The sequence below is a fragment of the Schistocerca piceifrons genome, chromosome 1, assembly GCF_021461385.2.
Source record: "Schistocerca piceifrons isolate TAMUIC-IGC-003096 chromosome 1, iqSchPice1.1, whole genome shotgun sequence".
NCBI lineage: Eukaryota > Metazoa > Arthropoda > Insecta > Orthoptera > Acrididae > Schistocerca > Schistocerca piceifrons.
Window position 1 is genome coordinate 886,700,058 of NC_060138.1, and position 21,508 is coordinate 886,721,565.

General features: G+C 40.2%; 1 protein-coding gene across 1 annotated transcript in view; it reads left to right on the forward strand.

Annotated features, from left to right (window-relative positions):
* Positions 1-21,508, forward strand: part of LOC124793072 (armadillo repeat-containing protein 5-like) — a 220,018-nt gene that overhangs the window by 186,277 nt on the left and 12,233 nt on the right. Inside the window, exon 11 of the mRNA XM_047257992.1 lies at positions 4,611-4,891. Coding sequence (XP_047113948.1) covers positions 4,611-4,891 — 281 coding nt within the window. The remainder of the gene's footprint in view (positions 1-4,610; positions 4,892-21,508) is intronic.

Genomic DNA, 21,508 nt, shown 5'->3' on the forward strand with positions numbered 1-21,508 from the left:
TCTGTTTCGACTGATCTTTTACCCGTGTTGGTCTTTGTATCAATGTCTGCTCCAGCCTCTCTTCATAATCCAAAAAACTTTCCACAGAATAAGTTGGACTGTTAACCAGTTCCCAATGGAGTTATTCTCGCAGTTGTCTCTTTAAGAGTACAAATCGCTGACAGTGTCCTTGTTGGCCTGTTTAAAATGATTCAAGTTTCTCAGTTCCTCATCACAAAACTCCCTCGTAGTTTGCCTGCCTGTCCTGTATACCAGACCATTTAAAATCTCATTCTGTAATAGCTGGACTTGCTTTGCCTTGCTCTAATAATTCTGCAAAAACAGCTGTTCATATATTTCATAATTTGTGAAATCAGTTTGATGCTGATTCTCCCATTTTTGTGCAGTACCCTCCAGCAACCTCTTTACAAACTTAAAATAAAAGAAACACCACTCATTGCTCATTCCAACCACAAAATTATCACAAAAAGATCCCAACAAATCCACAGCATTATATCTTTTTATCACCAGAAAAAGCTCTTGACATTTGAAGTGTCTCGTATCAGAATTGGCCAACTCACTGATGGCATATTTTTCAGTATGGATGAAAACCTCCAGAGACAAAGAAATGATGGTCACAAACATTTTTCTTTCATAATTACATCCCCAAGTTGTACTTGGCATTTTTAACGCAATTTTATATGATTTAACTCTTTTTTATTATAAAATTGGACTCGTTTTAAATTCCAGAATCTTGTGAAAATAGCAATTAAATGAAAATAAAGTTACATTGTAATTACTTTTATTGACAGCAGTGAAACATTATTTCAGTATTAACTGGATAATAATATAGCAAGAAGAACATCAGAAAACTGAGGAGAATACAATGTAGGATTTCTTTCACTAAAAGTTTGTGGTTTGCTTCAATCTTGAACATAATAAAAAGAAAATGATCAGTAAATAATCAAGCATATTAATAGAATCATTGTGGTAGACACTGTGCTTTCATGCTAAATAATGTTGTTTTAAGTCTCCAGTTTGCTCTCATTTAGATTATGGGATCAGGCATTTTATGTGAACCATTGCTGCAATATACATATTGCACTAAACAATAATAACAGAATACAAGTTCACAGGAAATAGGATTACTTCTGGGCCAGTTATGGTAAGAAGCCCACAAATATGGAAATTAGTACAAAAGATTGTTGTTGCCATTGTGACTTCAAACAATATACAGTATAAGGAACCTACAGGTATGGTCACAATGTTGCATAATCTAACAACACAAGATTCCAAACAAAAATGCTTTGACATGAAGATTGTTGTTTCCTCCTTGACACTTTACCTCAAGACAAAGTCCCTTCTCTTGCATGACCAAGAATTCAGTGTTCTGTAACTCAGCGACATAACCAATTTTGACTTATATTCTTGTTTCACCTGTTAAGTATATACTGCTTCTTTAAATTGATAGCTTGAACTCATTTTGGTAAATTTGGTGATTTGGCTGGTATTGCCTCATTTATATTAGGCATACACGAAATATAAACATTAGCATGAAGGGCACTTAACTTAGCTTGCCATTGGAGCTTTTATTTTCAAAGTCTCTTTGTTTATGTAATCCATCAGCCTTGCTATCTATTACATTATGTAAAGTGTGTTTTGTTTCCAGAGTCTCATCAGTTGAGGTTTCTTGAGCACTATTGTGCAGTTTACATAAGTCAACCTCCCTCTGAAGCTGATATAATGTCTATACCGACATCAACTTTCCCTTAACCTGCTTCTGAATTATCTTTCATTTCATGGATCATTTTGTTGTTCCTCTCTATTACTTTCTCTGATTTTTCTGGGAAACAGTTTCTTAACTCCACATCACTCAGCTTTGTGAGGTTAATACAATAAATTTGTGGTAAGAGATTAATTTTTATCGCTCTATATCTGCTACAACAATAGTGTTGGCTGATTGGCTCATTTGTTTTCTTTTGAAGAAAGCTTCAATTTGATATGCATATCTCTTATCTAACTATAGTCCATCTTGTACGTGTCATTATGAGTGGAGTTTCAAATCATCCTCCTTGATGGGTATAGTCAAATCTCATAGTGGCAGCTGCACCTGTGTACGTGGTTTTGCTCAGTGTTCAGAGTGCTGTATTGTCATAACATAAATAAATGTGATGCAGTGTGTGTAAATAGACACAGAAGAGAGCACCAATATTATTTGGGTGTACAATCAGTGACATGCATTGAGTAATTAGGATTATCTCTCTGGACTGGTTTAATGTCAAATGACAATATAATTCTAGCCATGGGGAAGGCATATGCTGGAGTAAGATTTATGTTGTTGTTGTGGTCTTCTGTCTGAAGACTAGCTTGATGCAGCTCTTGATGCTACTGTATCCTGTGCAATCCTCATCATCTGCAGGTGACTTCTGCAACTGACATCCTTCTGAATCTGCTTACTGTATTCATCTCTTGATCTCCCTCAATGATTTGTACCTACCATACATCCATCCAATGCTAAATTCGTGATCCCTTGATGTCTCAGAATATGTCCTATCAACCAATCCCTCCTCCTAGTCAGATTGTGTCACGAATTTCTTTTGTCATCAATTCTTTTCAGTACCTCCTCATTGGTTATGTGATCTACTCATTTAATCTTAAGCATTCTTCTGTAGTGCTGCATTTCAAAAGCTTCTATTCTCTTCTTGTTTAAACTGTTTATGGTGCACATTTCACTTCCGTACATGGCTGCACTCCAAACAAATACATTCAGAAAAGATCTGCTAACACTTAAGTCTATATTCAGTGTTAACAGACTTCTCTTCTTCAGAAATGTTTTTCTTGCCATTGCCAGTCTACATTTTATATCCTGTGTACTTCAGCCAGCATTAGTTATTTTGCTGCCCAAATAGAAAAATTCATCTACTATTTTAAATCTCTCATTTCCTAATATGATTGCCTCAGCATCATCTGATTTAATTCGGCTACATTCCATTATCCTTGTCTTGCTTTTGTTGATGTTCACCTTTTATCCTCCTTTCAAGACACTGTCCATTCCATTTAACTGCTCTTGCAAGTCCTTTGCTGTCTCTGATATAGTTGCATAGTCATTGGCAAACCTCAAATTTTTTATTTCTCCTTCCTGAACTTCAATTCCTACTCTAAATTTTTCTTTGGTTTCCTTTATTGCTGTCTCAGTCTACAGATTGAATAACATCAGGGATAGGCTACAACCCTATCTCATTCCTTACTGAACCACTGTTTCCCTTTCATGCCCCTCAACTCTTATGATTGCCATCTGACTCTTATGATTGCCATCTGGTTTCTGTACAAGTTGTAAGTAGCCTTTTGCTTCCTGTTTTTTATCCCTTCTACCATCAGAATTTCAAAGAGAGTGATCCAGACATTGTCAAAAGCTTTCTCTAAGTCTACGAATGCTATAAACGTACATTTGCCTTTCCTTATTAACCTATCTTGTGATTGCAGTTGTAGGGCAAGTATTGCTCTCTGTGTTACTATATTTCTCGGAAATCCAAACTGATGTTCCGCAAGGCTGGCTTCTACCAGTTTTTCCATTCTTCTATAAAGAATTGGTATTAGTATTTTGTAACCACGATTTATTAAATTGTTATTTTGGTAATTTTCACTCCTTTCAGTGCCTGCTTTCATTGTAATTGTAATTATTACGTTCTTCATGAAGTCCGAGAGTATTTTGCTATTCTCATACATCTTGCACAGTAGATTGAATAATTTTGTGATGGCTCCTTTCCCAAGGCTATCAGTAGTTCTGAGGGTATGTTGTCTGTTCCCAGGGCCTTGCTGTGACTTAAGTTTTTCAGTGCTCTGTCACATTCTTCTTGCAGTATCGTATCTCCTATCTCATCCTCATCTACATCCTTTCCCCTTTGTATAATATTGCTTTCAAGTTTGTCTTCCTTGTATGTACCCGCTATATACTCCTTCCACCTTTCAGCTTCTCCTTCTTTGGTTAGGACTGATTTTCATCTGAGCTCTAAATATTCATGCAGCTTCTCCAAAGACTTCTTTAATTTTCTTGTAGGCAGTAACCATCTTTCCCATGATGAATTATGCTTCCAAATCCTCACACTTGTCCTTTATATTCATGTAAGATAATGGTTGCTTAAAAAATCTTGTTTGAGTGATTCATGGGACCCCTTACCAACTTGGATTAATGGATGAGAGGGAGAAAATTCACAGCGGAGCAGCATGATTTGTGATTGATTTGTTAGTCGGTGCAAGTGCATTAAAAAAATGCTCAGCAGACCCCATTGGGATACATTACAAGAATAATAATCAGCACTGCAGGGAGCCTTAATCTCAAAATTCAGAATCTCATATTCCAGCATGAGTTAAGAAACATTACTTTCTCTCATATAAGGACCACAGTGGTAAAATTAGAGGAATTTTACAATCAGTAGGACTGACACATTTTCTTTCCATTTCCTATTTGTGATTGAAATAATTCTGGTGTACTATATGCACACCAGTTTGTATTGAGATATGTTCCATAGTAGGCTAAAGAATCCAAAATCTTATTTTGTTTGCCAGTTTCAGCAATATTAAGATAATAAATTTACAGCAAATATTTATTAATGGTCAATTTGTGCACACAGGAGACAACAGGCGACAAATATGTGACCATCCTATTAGACTGTGGAACAAGGATAACTGCAGACCGAGATATATTGTGTAGGAGCTCTCCATTTTTCTCTGCAATGATGTCAGAAACAAGCAGTTGGAGTGAAACAGGAAAAAAGGAGATAACATTGCATGATGTAGCTGCCACACCATTAAGGCTTCTACTCTCAATAGCTGTCCATGGCCATCCAACAGAAAGCCTCTACAAGAAAGCTGGTCTTACAGATGTTCTTAATACCATTGCTTTGCTTGACAGGTTAGTTCAGTGACTTTTTAAAAATTTTTGCAGTGTGCTCTGTCTCTTCTCTGTCTAAACTACTTTCATTTTTTTAAAATGTACCTTTTTATGTTGTGTCTTCTATCTTTTCAAATCTTAAATTTTAGTTTACTGTGAAGTATGTACATTCTTTACACTTTGAATGACACTCATTGTGGCTGCCACAAATTAGTTAACTGTTTGGGTTTGTGAACTGTGATTTCACTTAGGCAACTGCAATGGGTCAGAAGTAGGATTCCCAAGGAGGCTCTCACTTCTGTATGTAGGTTATATTTAAAAAATAGAAAAGTAGCAGAAAAAGAGGTGAAGAGTGGTGCCCTTCAGGCAGAGGCTAAGACTGCAAAACTTAAATTAGTGCAGTTTGAATTGTGGGAAAAAGTAACAAGAAAGGGGAGTAGGTTGAATTTCATTCATTCGTTCACACATCAAGTTCTATATACAGTCGGATCAAATGTATCCAAACACCCCTGTGTAATGTAGAATCAACAGCTAGATGATGTGAGAGGTGGGCTCACCAGTGACAAACAGGCAGGGAGTATTGTGTTGTCAAAAAAGAAGCAGTACAGCAAAATGGGTCAGTCAGGAGAGCTCATTGTCTTTGAACGTGGACTACTAACTGGATGTCATCTGACTAACAGATCCATTAGGGTAATTTCAACTCTTCTAAAGCTCACTAAGATGGCTATTGCTGATGTAATTGTGAAGTGTAAATATGAAAGAACAAATACAGCTAAATCAAGACCTGGCAGACCTCATATATGACAGACAGGGCCATTGAGCATTGAGGATGGTGATTTCTAAAAACTGCATGAAATTAGTGGAAAGAATCACTTGTGTATTCCAAGGTGTTACCAGCAACTAGCACTCACATTTTTGTAGTCACTGCTAAACGACACTTGAGGATTTGGGATGATTGATGTCTACTGGCACTTCCACGATCAGCAAAAGTGTAATGTCCTTTTTCTACACCCAGCCAGAACTCTTCACCTAACCAAGATACATGAAAGCGAGGTGACACAACACTACCTGTTATTGCAGTCAATACTTGTTGCACTCTTTGCACTAATATGAGTTAGACTCTCTTGTTAATAAGTGCTCATTAACAGTTACTAGGTGTGTTACAAAATAAATTGATATCTTTGATTTGTGTAGCGCATGTACACGGAGTTAGTTCCTTCAAAAGACACCTGGTTCATTTGACACAGCATGATGTTGTTTGTTGAAAACTCTTCCCTTTAATATTAATATGTAATGAATTATAATGATAATAATAAAAAAAATTATTATTATTATTGTTGTTGTTCAGAGGTAATCCATTGCATGGTTCACTACTCATGATAATCTGTTTGAAATAATAGGACACTATAATTTTTCCTTAACTCAGTTTTTATTAACACTGGTTCTTTGATACGATTCTCTACTGTGAATGGTCACACTTTATCCCGATAATAAATGTCCAAACAAGATACATAATGGGAAGCCAAGTTGCAACACAATGTTTGAGTAGTAGCTTTGGCAACAACTGAAGTTCTTAAAATGAAATTAATGATACCGATCTTTTGTAGATTGAGGTGTTCACTGTGTTATCTCAGTCCTGTCAGTTTTTGTACCTTTGACAATAAATTAAACGAACAGAAATTTACTTTTAATTAGCCCAGCTTCCAACAAAATTAACTAGTTCATGCTGTGGCACAAGAGCTTAAGAGATACAAATACTCAGGACTCATACACTAAAAGCTCAGACACTAAAATCTCGAACCCAAAGACTACGTGAATACTCAGGACTCAAACGCTAGAAGCTCAGACAGTAAAACCTTGAACACAAAGACTCCCAGTTGCTAACTGCCAGATGCTAAACACATAAAGAATACATGCACTGAGTTTACATAGTAGTTGTGAAACAAAAGGGACATTCCTTAGAAACTCCCTGAATAAAGCCCCTTGCTACTTTGCATATAATACTCTATTCCATTAGCTCTTTATTATTTAATTTTCTCTATCTTAAAATGGGAATTCATGATTTTATATGAAATATAGGAATTTTTCATGGCCAGTTCAAATAAATTTTAGTTTAAAAAAAGACCAGATATGTAACGAGGGGATACACACCCCAATGGAAGAGTTGGGGTTTGATGAAGTCCTGGAGAACATTACCTGTCGTCATGTGTACTTTCAACAGTGAAGTACAGAGAGTGTGGTATTGTGGATTGTTGTTGCTTCTCAAGGTTGGGGTGTGTCCCCTTATTGTGCTTAAGAAATACAGAATTACGTGTACACATTTTACTGCATTATGTCCTGTGTACAGTAGAGGAATAGTTTGGAGATGGGGATTGGTTGTGTAACCTGTCATAAAGCAGCATCTGTGAGGCAATGGTTTGTGGACAGTATGGACTGGCCTGCTCAGAGTCCCTCATGAACTCAATGGAACACCTTTGGAATGAGCTAGAACATCAACTTCATTCCAGACCCCAGCGTCCAACATTACTATCTTCTGTGGTTTCGGTTTGTGAGGCAGAATGGGCTGCCATTCCTCCACAGATTTTCAGATGCCTCTGAAAAGTGTCACCAGCATAGTGCAAGCTATTGTAAAGGTGAAGGGTGGACATACCTGGTATTAATGTCCACTAATAGGTGTATGGATACTCTGAGCAGATAGTGTAAAGACCATTATGAAAGAGTGCTTTCAGGAGTGTGGAATGAATCAAGTTATACATAACAGGCAGAAGCAACCACTGCTGGCTACTTTGGCAAGTATACTAACAATAAATTATAACTAGCACTATTATATGCAAACTGAGAACTATCGTAATTACTTAGAAAAAGCTATTCCTCCATGTATACTATTCAGCTGCTGGCTTTTCTCTGTTGCCATTGAGTTCAGTAATAGATGTAGTCTGTTAACTAATGAAGGGGAGGGGCTTCATTCACCTTCAGAATAAAGTAGGGTGCAGCACATCATTAATAAGAATCTAAGAAATTGTGTGGCACCTGAATAGGATAGAAATAGAAAGATCTTGCTGGTAGGTAGCAGTCATGGGAGAGGTGTATGAGAATCTAAGAAATTGTGTGGCACCTGAATAGGATAGAAATAGAAAGATCTTGCTGGTAGGTAGCAGTCATGGGAGAGGTGTACGAGAACAGCTGCGGGAAAAAGCTAAACAGAGGTACGAGGTCACAAGCATTGTAATCCCTAGTACTTATTTTAGTTAGACAATAGAGGACATTGAGGTTCTTCTTCTTAGCAAGTCAGTGAGAACGGAGATACTAGTTAGAAATTTGAATAAAATGGATCTGGCAATGATATTGGGAAAGCAGAAAGCGTCTGGCTATGAATATAGAATATCAAGAGTTATCTGGATAAAATTGGTGTAGCTGGCTCTTACACAAATATGAGCTTTGTTGAGATTCTGAGCCACATACTCAAAGTTGGATGAACAGAGTGACAAGGTGAGTTAACCAGGAATTTTCCTGTTTGTTGTTGGCTTTGGGTCGGTCTCTCATCAGAGCTATGCTAATTACTGCTAGTGGGTCATGGTGAAACGTACGACACAATCTAAACCTTAAAAAGAGAGGGAAAGGTAGATTATCTTAACTGATAGCCGAAAATGTAATTAATTAATTTATTTTGTGTGTTGTTTGGCAGGGATGCGTTAGGGCTTTCTGTCACCAACATTTGAATGTTGCGTATGGTTTTCTTGTATTGAGGAGGATCGTTTTGACGTTCTTTGTTTGATGGAGATCATTTAAAAGCATTAACCACAGTGGTCCATGTCTGAGTTCTTGAGAAGTGGCAATGTGATGAGCTGTGATTATTCCACCATTGTGCGACATTTGCATGTAATGGGGAAGTTTAAAAAAATTGTGTACATGGGTAACACATGCTCTTAAGCCAAAAACCAGTGGCCGGTCATATGTGCATCTCTGTTTAATCGTCATCAGTTGGCTTGTAAACAACATCGACCATTCCTATCCAGTATCATCAATGGTGATTTGAAATGGTGTCTTTATGTTAACATAAAGAAAAGAAAGGAAAAGCTGAGTCCAAACAGAGCAACAACTCCCTGTACAAAGGCCTGAATGCATCCACAAAAGATAACATTATGCATCTGGTGGAACAGCAAAACTGTGGCATACTGTGAATTGCTTCCTTGAGGTATGACCATCACTGCTGTGTCAACAACTGAAACATCTTGCAGACATAATCCAAGAATGATGATCGGGAAGTGAAGTGATACTACTACACGATGATGTCTGCCCGCATTCTCCTAGATTGACAACAAACACTATACAGAAGTTGGTTTGGGAACTCATTCTGCACCACCTTATTCATCTGGTCTTGCACCCTCAGATTTTCATCTTTCCTCTTTCTATTGAAAACTGTTCAAGGAACTTCGTTTCATGATGAAAATGTGCTCCAAACACGGCTTGACAAGTTAATCGCTTGAAAACCATGTGATTTCTTCATTCGCAGAATCAGAAAGTTATACCAGCATTGGTAGACTGTTGTAAATAGTAAAGGAGAATATATTATTGATGACTAAAGTACCTGTTATTTGCATCTGTTATAATATCTACCTTTATTGGACATTACATTGTAATGCTTCATGTTACATTTCCTAATACTTTGTGTCCATATCAGCTTATGAGTCTATGGTTGTTACATGTTCATAATTATGCTCCACAATTTTTACAGTTTTCAGTGTTTGGAAACTATTTTTAACTCAAGAGATATTGCTGCTGTTTGGACTGAATATGCCGAAGGGCTCTTGGAATTCCAATGTCAAAACGTTTCACCATAAAACCCGTGTGCCATCACTAATTAGTCCCAGGCATCAACTGGAAATCATTTTCAGAGATTTTGAATGAATTGATTGTGCGTGATATTGGCTTTGACTGACATCCATTGTCTCCTTTTTTCCGAAAACTTTGCAACTCAGTTTTTCATCAAAACAAATGTTATAATATGGAGCATACTTTCAGATTTATAGTGACAGAAAAATCTCTCGACAACAATTTGGAAAGGTAGACTGCCGTTTACCACATAGAGGTGCAATGAAGACGAATGCTAGAAGTATTCAGCTTTTGGACTAAGTCCTTCATCAGAAGTAGAAAGTTCACACATGTTCTCACAAACACAGCTCAGACACATGTGGCCACAGTAATTTCTGTGCACTAAGCCCCATCAGTGAATGTATCTGAGGTGAACAGCAGTCCAGTTGGGGTGGGCTGTGGTGGTAATGAAGAGGCATGGGACATGAAGAGAGAGGTAAATTAGGGTAGAGGAGTGGGAAATTGCTAGAGCTGCCTGTGTGTTTGAGCTTGGACATGGTGGAGACAGGGAGAGGACTTATAACGATATGCTTACGTAATGTGTATACATAAACATACAGTTATAAATGTCCCCGTTCGTACTTGCTGATTATAACAATATGTTTACTTTTGTGCTGTGACATATAGCTATAATCAGTGGTGGAAATATATTTGCGAACGCCGACTGTGTGTGGCTGTTTCTTGTTGGATCGTCTGATCAGTCGGAAGCTGCATTGCAGAGGAGAGTAAATGCCTATTCAAAATAAAATTATTTTTGGATAGCTCAACGTGAATTTCCTAAGGGACCGTAGTTTATCATGCATTTACCAGTAGAATATGGTGCGGAGAAAATATTTCGCCGCATACAACTTCCGTCCGATTTCAACGAATGAATTCGTGACTGTGAACTCTCTATTTGGCAGAAACATAAAGAAAATTAAATAACTTCATGAAGGAGTGAGACATAGATTCTATATTAAATAAATAGTCCATACACCAATTCCATTTAAATCTGAATTTATGGCAATTAATAGATGAACTTACACTGCAATGAAAGATTTAACATGGATGCCGTTTTGACTGGCACTTCTCTTCTGGTAATAAAAATAATTCCTTTGACGTTTTCACATACACGTCGCACAATAAATCTACTGCTATGCAGTATTGCACTTTTAGTATTGCACTTTTACTTTACACTAAAATAATATTATTTTTAACGATAATAATACGGCGGCAAGACATGCACGTCCGACACAAGTTACAAGAGACAACAGAAGAATGAGTAACTGTTCATCAAGAATATCTCGTACATCAAAAAAATGTGTAAAAGTGTTCTTCTTCTGTCCATTTTTCGCGCCGCGGTTTTCAAAGTCAATAACTCACTGCATCTCTGACGGCGCTTCGACAATAAACAAGTTACGTCACAGGTCGTTAACCTTTTACATTCTCGCAACATTATTTGCTAACTGTAGCTGTTGTCGAGCGACTGCTCGATTAGTGAATGATATAAAATGATAAGGCAATCACTTAATGTTACAAACTATGTAGGTGTGCTTATCGGATGGGAGGTATGTGTGGTACTGGAGTGTGGAGCAGAAGCAGGGAAGGGGATAGGCAAGTAGAGTACAGGAACTAGCAAAGATTGAGGCCAGGAGGATGACAGGAACAAAGAATATATTGCAGGGTGAATTCTCACCTGTACTATTCACAAATTCTGGTGTTGATGAGAAGAGTCCAGATGGCACAGGCAGTGAAGCAGACATTAAATTGAAGGACATTGTGTTCGGAAGCATGCTTAGCAGCTGGATGGTCCAGCTGTCTCATGCAGAAAGACAGTTTATCATGCCTACGTAGAATGAACCTCAGTGGTTGCAGGGAAATTGATAGATCACATGGCTACTTTCCCAGATGGCCCTGCCTGTTATGTATTAGGTGGCATCTGTGATATCACTGAAGAAGGTAGTAGCTGAAGAATGTATGGGACACGTTTTATATGTAGGGCTGTTGCAAGGGTGTGAGCCATGAGGAAGGGATTAGGAACAAGGGTGGAGCAGGGACAGACAACGATATTTTGTAATCAAAATATCCACGAGTGTGATGCCGGTCTATAGTGTCCAACGGGCACAATATTTCGGCGATCATACATGTCGTCATCATCAGGTGAACTGACAGACTGAGCTCCTGTGAACGTGCTGGCACGGAGATCCATACGCTATGGCTGCTCAGAGGGAACTGGGTTCGGTCGCGGTGGCGGCCGATTTAAATACCCTCCGCCCGCGGCGTGCTCCCTTCGCCGTCCGCGCCCCGCGCCACGGTCGCGCGGTGGAACAGATTGCGACGGCGTCTGAGATGACGTCGGTGTGACGGATCTGTCCGCCGTGGTCGTCACAACTATACGTTTGCTCGATTTACTCTTGATTAACCCGATCGATGGTTCCCAAGCCTTGCTAAGATTATAGCCACAGTCACGGTTTATGAGGTCGTCATTGGTGCGAATTTCGATGGCCTCTCTAACAACGCTGTCCCAGTATCTCGACGTCTGTACCGGAATCCTCATGCGTTCATACTCCATGGCGTGATTTTCCGACAAACAATGCTCAGCGACCGCCGACTTGCTCGGATACATCAGTCGAGTGTGCCTCTGGTGTTCACGGCATCGATCCTCGACGGTACGCATCGTCTGACACGGAATCTGGTACACGCCGGCCATCCTCAAACCGAGGTCATCTTTGGCACTCCCCACCAGTGCACGAGTTTTATTTGGAGGACAAAACACAGTTCCGACCCGGTGTTTCTTCAGAATGCGGGCGATTTTCCCCGAGAGTGTGCCTGTGTATGGAATAAATGCAGTGCCTACCTCCTCCCTCGTGACTTCATCCATCTCAACAGGTTGTGCTGCAGTGGTTGGGCGGAGAGCACGTTGAATCTGCCACTCTGAGTACCCATTTTTTCGAAATACAGTTCTCAGATGTTCCAATATTTTGTAAGTTGGGTGAGTGTCGGACTACCACTGTTGGAGGGGTGGGGAGGATATTTCTCATTTCAGGGTATGGTGAGAGATAGTCAAAACCCTGGTAGAGAATGTGATTCAGCTACTCCAGTCCTGGTTGGAACACTGTCACAAAAGGAGTGCTCCTTTGTGATCAGATAGTGGTTATGTGGGTGGGTGGAAGGTGACTGGGGAGACAAAGCAAGGGAGATCTGTTTCTGGACAAGGTTTGGAGGGTAATTTCAGTGTATGAAGGCTGCAATGAGGTCCTGGCATGTTTAGAGGATGACTCTAATCATTACACATGTGACAATCTTGTGTGGCTAAGCAGAATGGATGGGACTTTTTGTTGTGAAATTAGTGGCAGTTGTTGAAGCGGAGATATTGCTGTTGGTTGGTAGATTTGATGTTCATGCAGATACTGATATAACCATCCTTGAGTGGAGGTCAGAATTGAGGAAGGTGGCATGTTGAGTTGAGAACAACCAGGTCAAGAAAATGGGGGTGAATGTGTTGAGAGTTTGTAGGAATGTGTGTAGAGTGGCCTCACCTTTGGTCCGGATCACGAAGAAGTCATCAATGATCTGAACCAGTTGAGGGTTTGAGATTTTAAGTGGTTAGGAAGGATTCCTCTAGATGGCCCATGAATAGGTTGGCATAGGATGGTGGCATGCAGACGCTCATTGCTGTACCAGACGTCTTCAAAGGAAAAGTAATTGTGGGTGAGAATATAGCTGGTCATTGTAGCCAGGAAGAAGGTGGTAGGTTTGGAGTCAGTCAGGCAATCAAGAAAATGATGTTCAATAGCAACAAGGCCATGGGCATTGTGGATGATAGGGTCAAGGGAGGTGATAACAACAGTTACGAGCAGGATGCCGAATGTAAAAGAACAGGAACTGTGGAGAATTGGTGGAGGAAATTGTTGGTGTCTTTTATATGGGAGGGTAGATCATGGGTAATAGGTTGAGGGTTTTGATCCACAAGAGCAGAGATTCTCCCTGTGGGTATAGTATATTGAAGAAAGATGAAACCTGAGTAATTAAGACAAATAGTGAGAAACAAAGACATGAAAACAAGGTGAGATCAAAGTGAAAAATAAAAAAAAATAAAAGAAATAAAAAGGTGATAAGAGTGTGGGGTGCAGGTGGATGGTGGATATGGAGCAGGTCTGATTGGATTAGGTGAGATCAGTATGACGTATGCTTGTGCTTGAATAAAGGGAAGATTGGGGGGAGGGAGGGGGGAGCAAGTTGTTAGATACGGGCTGCAATAAAGAACCTGTGGTACAGAGTTGCACACATGCACATTGAGAAAGAATGCTAACACACACACACACACACACACACACACACACACCAAACCACTATTGCGCTATTGTATCCAGGAAAGCCCAACTGTGAATGCATCGTCTCAGGAGAGCAGCAATCAAGCTGGTGTGGAGAATGTGGGTGGGAAGATACATGGAGCAGGGAGCGGTGGTGATAGAAGAGTGGAGGTGGAGGAAGATGCTAGGCTGCCATGGGCATGAAGGTTGTGATACAAGGAAAGTTCCAACATAAGTGCTTCAGAAAAGCTGGATTTGATGGAATAATCAAGATGGAAACTCTTTTTTGCCACTAATCCTACCAATCAGACTCAATCCAAACTCAATACTGAATCCATCCTTACTCAGTTGACACCTCCATATAACCATAATTCATCCCCACTGCCCACTGATCATCCACTGTTAACTTCTCAGAGTTTCCTAACCTCAAACTTTGTCTCACCATCATACCCAACTGGCTCAACATGGAAAGCAACCTCACATCTACAGAAAGAACTGTAATCCACCTCCTTGAAACTGATCCCGATGTTATAATCATACCTCCCAACAAAGGCTCCACCCTCTGGGTATGAACTGCAGAGATTTCGTGATGGAGGGACTCCGCCAGCTGCCAGATACATCCATCTATAAGAGATACTGCAGTGACTCCATTCCAGAAATCTAGCAAGATCTCTAATCCCTACTGAAATCCTTAGGTCAATCCCTGAACTGCTCCTCTCAGTCTGTCTATCTCCTCATCCCTACCACTTCCTGCACTTCCACTTTCTGTGTGCTTCCTGAAATGCATAAACCCAACCACCCAGAATGTCACGCTATGTCTGGTTACTGTATCACTACATGTAGAATCACCGTTCTTGGGGACCACCACCTTCAGCCTATTACCTGAATCCTACCCTCCTATATAAAAGACACTATGTATTTCTTCCACTGACTTCCTACAGTTCCTGTTACTTTACACCTACTGCCTTGCTTGTCACAGTTGTTTACATCTCCCTTGACACGAATATCCCCAATGTCCATGGCCTTGCCACTGTTGAACACTACCTTTTCATACCCCCGGCTGACTCCATATCTTCAGTCTCCTTCCTGATCACCATGACCAACTGTATCCTTACTTACAGTTACTTATTCATTGAAAGTATCATCCGTAAATAAATCCATGGTACAGCAATGAACAGTGGCAAGTCACTATCCTGTGCTAACCTAGTTGTGAGTTGTCTGGAGGAATCCTTCTTAACCAATCAGAATCCCAAATCTGTCACTTGAATCAGATTCATCGATAACATTTTTGTGATATGGACAGAGGGTGAGGATGGACTATTCACAATTCTCCAGTACCTCGACGCTTTCTCCCCCATTTGCTGCATCTTTTGCTTCTCAAGCCAATAAGCCACCTTCTTTGATGTTGACCACCACCTCAAGGATGCTGCTTCAGTACTTCCATCCATATCAAACCTACCAACCACCAGCAATACTTCCACTTTGATAGCTGCCACCAATTCCATACCAAGAAGTCCCTTCTATACTGTCTAGCCATCCATATCATTACATCTGTAGTGACAAGCAGTCCCTCTTCAAATACAACAAGGGCCTCACTGAGACCTTTATAGACTGAAATTACCCTCCTCACCATGTACAGAAACAGATTTCCCGTGCCTCATCCCTCCAGTCACCTACTACCTATGACATATCTATCCCCTCATACTCACGACCCTCCCCATCCCTCCCATAATAGTATTTTGCCACCCACCCAACTTGTCTGCTCCTGCTCAGTTCCTTGCTTCATGGTTCATATGCCTGCAGTAACCAAGACCATACATCCTTCCACTATCACTACTCTAGATCTGCATGTACATATGTACCTCACAAGCCACTGTATGGTGTGCGGTGGAGGGTACCCTGTACCACTGCCAGTCACAATCTTTCCTATACACTAGTGAATAGAGCAAGGGAAAAACGACTGGCTATATGCCTCTGTATGAGCCCTAATTTCTCTTATCTTCGTCTTCTTCACGTGAAATGTATTTGGCGGCAGAAGAATTGTTCTACAGTCAGTTTAAAATGACAATTCCCTAAATTTTATCAACAATGTTCCTTGAAAAGAACATTGCCTTCCCTCCAGGGATTCCTATTTGAGTTCCCGAAGCATTTTCATAGTATTTGTTTGTAGTTCAAGACTGTGGGAAAGAAATCTGACAGCCCGCATCAGTATTTGATTTCTTCCTTCAGTCTGATCTGGTGAAGGTCACTCAATAACAACACTTTCTTGTATACCACAGTATCATCAGCAAACAGCCACGGATTGCTGTCCACCCTGTCTGCCAGATCATTTATGTATGTAAGAAATAACAGTTGTCATGTCACACTTTCAGGAGCACTCCTGATGATATTCTTGTCTGTGATGAACAATCGCTGTTGAGAGTGAAATACAGCATTCTGTTACTTAAGAAGTCTTTGAGCCACTCACTTATCTGAAAACCTATTCCATATGCCTCTACCTGCATTAACAGTCTGCAGTGGGGCACTGTGTCAGATGCTTTTCAGAAATCTAGGAATAGTGAATCTGCCTTTGCCTTTCATCTATAGCATATCATGTGAACAAAGGGTAAGCTCACATGAGTGATGCTTTCTAAAACAATGCTGATTTGTGGACAGAAGCATTTCTGTATCAAGGAAACTTATTACATTTGAACTGAAAATATATTCAAGAATCCTGCAGCAAACCAATTTTGATTTTGCAGTTCTGTTCTTTTACCCTTCTTAAATACATGAGTCACCTGCACTTTTTTCCAGTTGCTTGGGACTGTACACAAGGCAAGAGATTCATGATAAATTCAAGCGAAGTAAGGGATCAATGCCATAGAGCACTCTTTGTAGAACCGAATTGGGATTCTATCCAGACCTGGTGACCTATTTTGTCTTCAACTTTTTCTCTTGTTTCTGTATGCCAAGGATGCCTGTTGCTATGTCCTCCAAACGGGAGTCTGTGTGACGGCCAAAAAACAGTATGTTTGTACAATTCTCCTGTATAGACAATTTCTTAAACGTGAAATTTAAAACTTTGGCTTTCCTTGTACTGTCTTCTGCTGCCATGCAAGACCAGCTGAGTGACTGCATAGAAACCTTAGACCTGCTTAACAATTTTATGCAGGATCAGAATTTTCTCGGGTTCTCAACAAGATCTTTTGCTAAGGTATGACAGTGTTTTGCCGATTGATCTTTCTACAGACGCATGAATCTGTACTAACTTTTCATCATCATCATCTTGGACAGTTTCCAGCCACTGGCTGGGTCTGTCGGGAACACAAGCCTCTCCATTGTGTTCTGTCTTTCCACCATTCCCCCTCTTCCACCTTCGTCCAGTTCTCTCCTCTTCTCATCACACATTCCTTTACTCCCTTCACCCATCTATCTCTTGGTCTTCCTCTGGGCCTCTTCCCCTCCAGTTGCAGATCAAACATCCTCTTTGGAATTCTTCCCTCATCCATTCTCTTCATGTGTCCATACCACTGCAGTCTTGATTTTTCTATCCTGTCCTGTACTGGTTCCCCCTTTAGTCTTTCCCTCACATACACATTTCGCAATCTGTCTCGTCTTGTTACACCCAACCTGCTCCTCTGGAACTTCATTTCACTAGCCTGTATTCTACTTTTGTCGCTTTTGTGCATTAGCCATGTCTCACTTCCGTATGTCAATATGGGGACAAAGTAGGTTCGGTATATAATTCCCTTGGATTTCTGTGGCACCTCCTTGCTCCAAATAAGCCCCCTAATGCATTTGTAGAACTGCCCTGCTTTTCTGCACCTTTCATTTATTTCCATTGCGTTTCCCCCCTTACTTTCAATCACGCTTCCCAGGTACTTGAAGTTCTCTACCACTTGTAGTTTTTCCCCTCCACAAGTTATATCCACATTTGGCCTATTCTTCTTCCTTGTTGTGACGATTATTTCACTTTTCTTTGCAGAGAAATGCATTCCATATTGTGCTGCCGTTGCCTCCCATGCATCTAACTGCTCTTGCACCTCCTTCACGCAATTTCCCCATAACATCAGGTCATTGGCAAAGAGCACTGCTTTCATTTTATGATCTCCAATTGCATCTGATACTTGCTGTAGGATTTCATCCATAACAATAATAAACAATAAAGGCGAAAGTGCACTTCCCTGTCGCAGCCCATTTTCCAGCTTGAACCATGCAGTACGTTCCCTCCCCACTTTCACACAACTCTCACTTCCCTCATACATTTTTCTGACTTTTCGTGTTATCTCTTCATCTATCCCTTTTGCGTTCAGCACATCCCAGAGCTTGTCCCTACAGATACTGTCATACACCTTCTCAATATCCAAAAAGGCCATGATTAAGTCCTTCCCGTACTCATAGTGCCTTTCCTGCAGTTGCCTTACCGCAAATATGAGGTCCGTTGTTGATCTTCCCGGTCTGAAACCGTACTGCTCCTCTTGCAGTCTACTTTCAATACTGCTTCTTATTCTCTTCTCCAGCATCTTTTCATAGATTTTTCCACAGTGGCATAGCAGGGTGATTCCTCTGTAGTTCTCACATCTCCTTTTATCCCCTTTCTTGAAGATCGGGACTATAATTCCTTTCTTCCAATCCTCAGGAATTCTGTTCTCCTTCCACACCACCCTCAGCACTCTGTATAGCCACTGGGTTCCTACTTCTCCTGCTGCTCGTATCATATCCACTGTTACTTCGTCCCAACCTGGTGCCTTGCCCCCTTTCATCCTCTTTATGGCTTCTTCCACTTCATTCCAAGTTAGATCATCAATTTCCCCACTATTATAATCATCTGCTGCCTTAGGCTCTCCATCGCTGTTAGTTACCCGCTTGGCGGCATTCAACAGATCTTCAAAGTACTCCTTCCAAGTCTTTTTGAGCTCATGCATTTCCTCCACAACTCTTCCATTATTATCCATGATCCTCAGGCACTCGCTTCTGTCATTCCTCTTATTTCTTACCATGGTGTAAAGTACTTTTTTGTTCCCTTCACTGTCCTCTTCTAACATTCTTGTCCATTTTTCCATCCACTTCTTCTTCTCCGCCCTTACTATGGTCTGTGCCGCTTTCTTGCTTTCCTTATATTTTACCCTAGCTTCCTCTGTTCGGGTCTGGAACCATTCTCTGAAGGCTTTGTTCTTTCGAAGTACTGCCTCTTTACATATGTTGTTCCACCATGGGGTTTCCCTACTTCTCCTCTTTGTGCTAGTTCTTCCGCACACAGTCTCAGCTGCCTCAACTAGAGCCCTCTTAAAATCGCCCCATTCTTCTTCCACTGTTCTCTGATCTTCCTTTGGCAGCTTCTTCCTGATCAGTGTCTGGTACTGGATCCTCCGTTCATCCTCTTTCAGCATCCATGTCTTCAACCTTTTCTCCTGTATATCTGTTGCCCTCCTATCTTTTTTCTCTCTCAGGGTGGCTACCAACAGCCGATGGTCACTGTCTAAGGCCTCAGATGGTATGACCTTAACATCTGTGAGGCTGCTCATCATCTGCCTATCCACTAGTACATAGTCTACTACTGAAGTTTGGGACCAGTCCCCACTGTACCAAGTTATTTTGTGACTACTCCTCTTCTTGTACCAGGAATTTGCGATCGCCAGCCCATTCCTCTTGCAGAATTCCAGCAACAATTTTCCTTCTCTATTTCAGTTCCCCCAGCCCTCTGGTCCCATTATCTCCTCGAATCCTTTCCTGTCTGTGCCAACATGTGCATTGAGGTCCCCTATTATAATCTGATTTCCTCCATTTAGCTGCTTTTGCATGTCATCTTCAAATTCCTCCTTCTCCTTTTTTGTACACCCCACCTGTGGGGCATATGCTTGGATGATTTCAATGCTTTTTCCTTTCACCCGTACTCTGGCTTTTATCATTCGATCATTGATACCTTCCACCTCCTCCTGCAGACCCTCTCTGACCACTATTGCCACTCCATTTCTTCCCCTCTCATTCCCTATCCAGTACAGTTTACATCCTTTACTTAGTGGTTTTTCACCAACTCCTCTCCACCTAGTCTCAGCAAGTCCCAAGATGTTCAATTTCCTCCTTTCCATCATTTCTACAATTTCTTCTAACTTCCCAGTTAGAGTCCTTACGTTTAAGGTGCCCAGCCGTAAACCATCTCGTAATCCTTTTCCATTGCTTGGTCGGTTTCCTTTAGATCCGTTCCGTGATCCGAGGCATGTTCCCTTTTTAAAAGCAATTGATTTATCCACTACTGGCTTGCTAGGCCTATCGCAGCTTGTTATCTTCTGAACCAAAGTGTAACTGCCTTTGTGTCTTCAGAAATTTTTGAATTTAGTTGTTAAACCAAGATGGGTATTTTCTGTCCTTAATCCACTTACTCAGCCCATACTTCTCCAAGCACGATTTACGATCCACGCAACCTTCATCCATAATTCCTCTACATCCATCGTACTGGAATAAATAATGTTTATTCTTTGTGGAAGTGGGATGCTTGCAACATCTTATCTGCTCTTTCTGGCAGAAATACTCTCATAGCCTTCATTATATATTAATGACTTGCCATTCTATATTCTTGAAGAGGCAAAGTTAGTTCTCTTTGCTGATGATACAAGTATAGTAATCACACCTGACAAATAAGAATTAACTGATGAAATTGTCAATACTGTCTTTCAGAAAATTACTAAGTGGTTCCTTATAAACGGACTCTCACTGAATTTTGATAAGACACAGTACATACAGTTCCGTACAGGGAATGGTATGACACCATTAATAAATATAGACCTTAATCAGAAGCATATAGCTAAGGTAGAATATTCCAAATTTTTAGGTGTGTCCATTGATGAGAGATTAAATTGGAAGAAACACATTGATGATTTGCTGAAACGTTTGAGTTCAGCTACTTATGCAGTAAGGGTCATTGCAAATTTTGGTGATAAACATCTTAGTAAATTAGCTTACTACGCCTATTTTCACTCATTGCTTTCATATGGCATCATATTTTGGGGGAATTCATCACTGAGGAATAAAGTATTTATTGCACAAAAGCGTGTAATCAGAATAATAGCTGGAGTCCACCCAAGATCATCCTGCAGACATTTATTTAAGGATCTAGGGATATTCACAGTAGCTTCTCAGTATATATACTCTCTTATGAAATTTGTTATTAACAACCAAACCCAATTCAAAAGTAATAGCAGTGTGCATAACTACAATACTAGGAGAAAGGACGATCTTCACTATTCAAGATTAAATCTAACTTTGGCACAGAAAGGGGTGAATTATACTGGCACTAAAGTCTTTGGTCACTTACCAAATAGTATCAAAAGTCTGACAGATAACCAACAAGTATTTAAGAAGAAATTAAAAGAATTTCTGAATGACAACTCCTTCTACTCCGTAGAGGAATTTTTAGATATAAATTAAGAAAAAAAAATTTAAAAAAAATTAAAAAATAAAAATAAAAAATAAAGAAAAACAAAAAACACAAAAAATA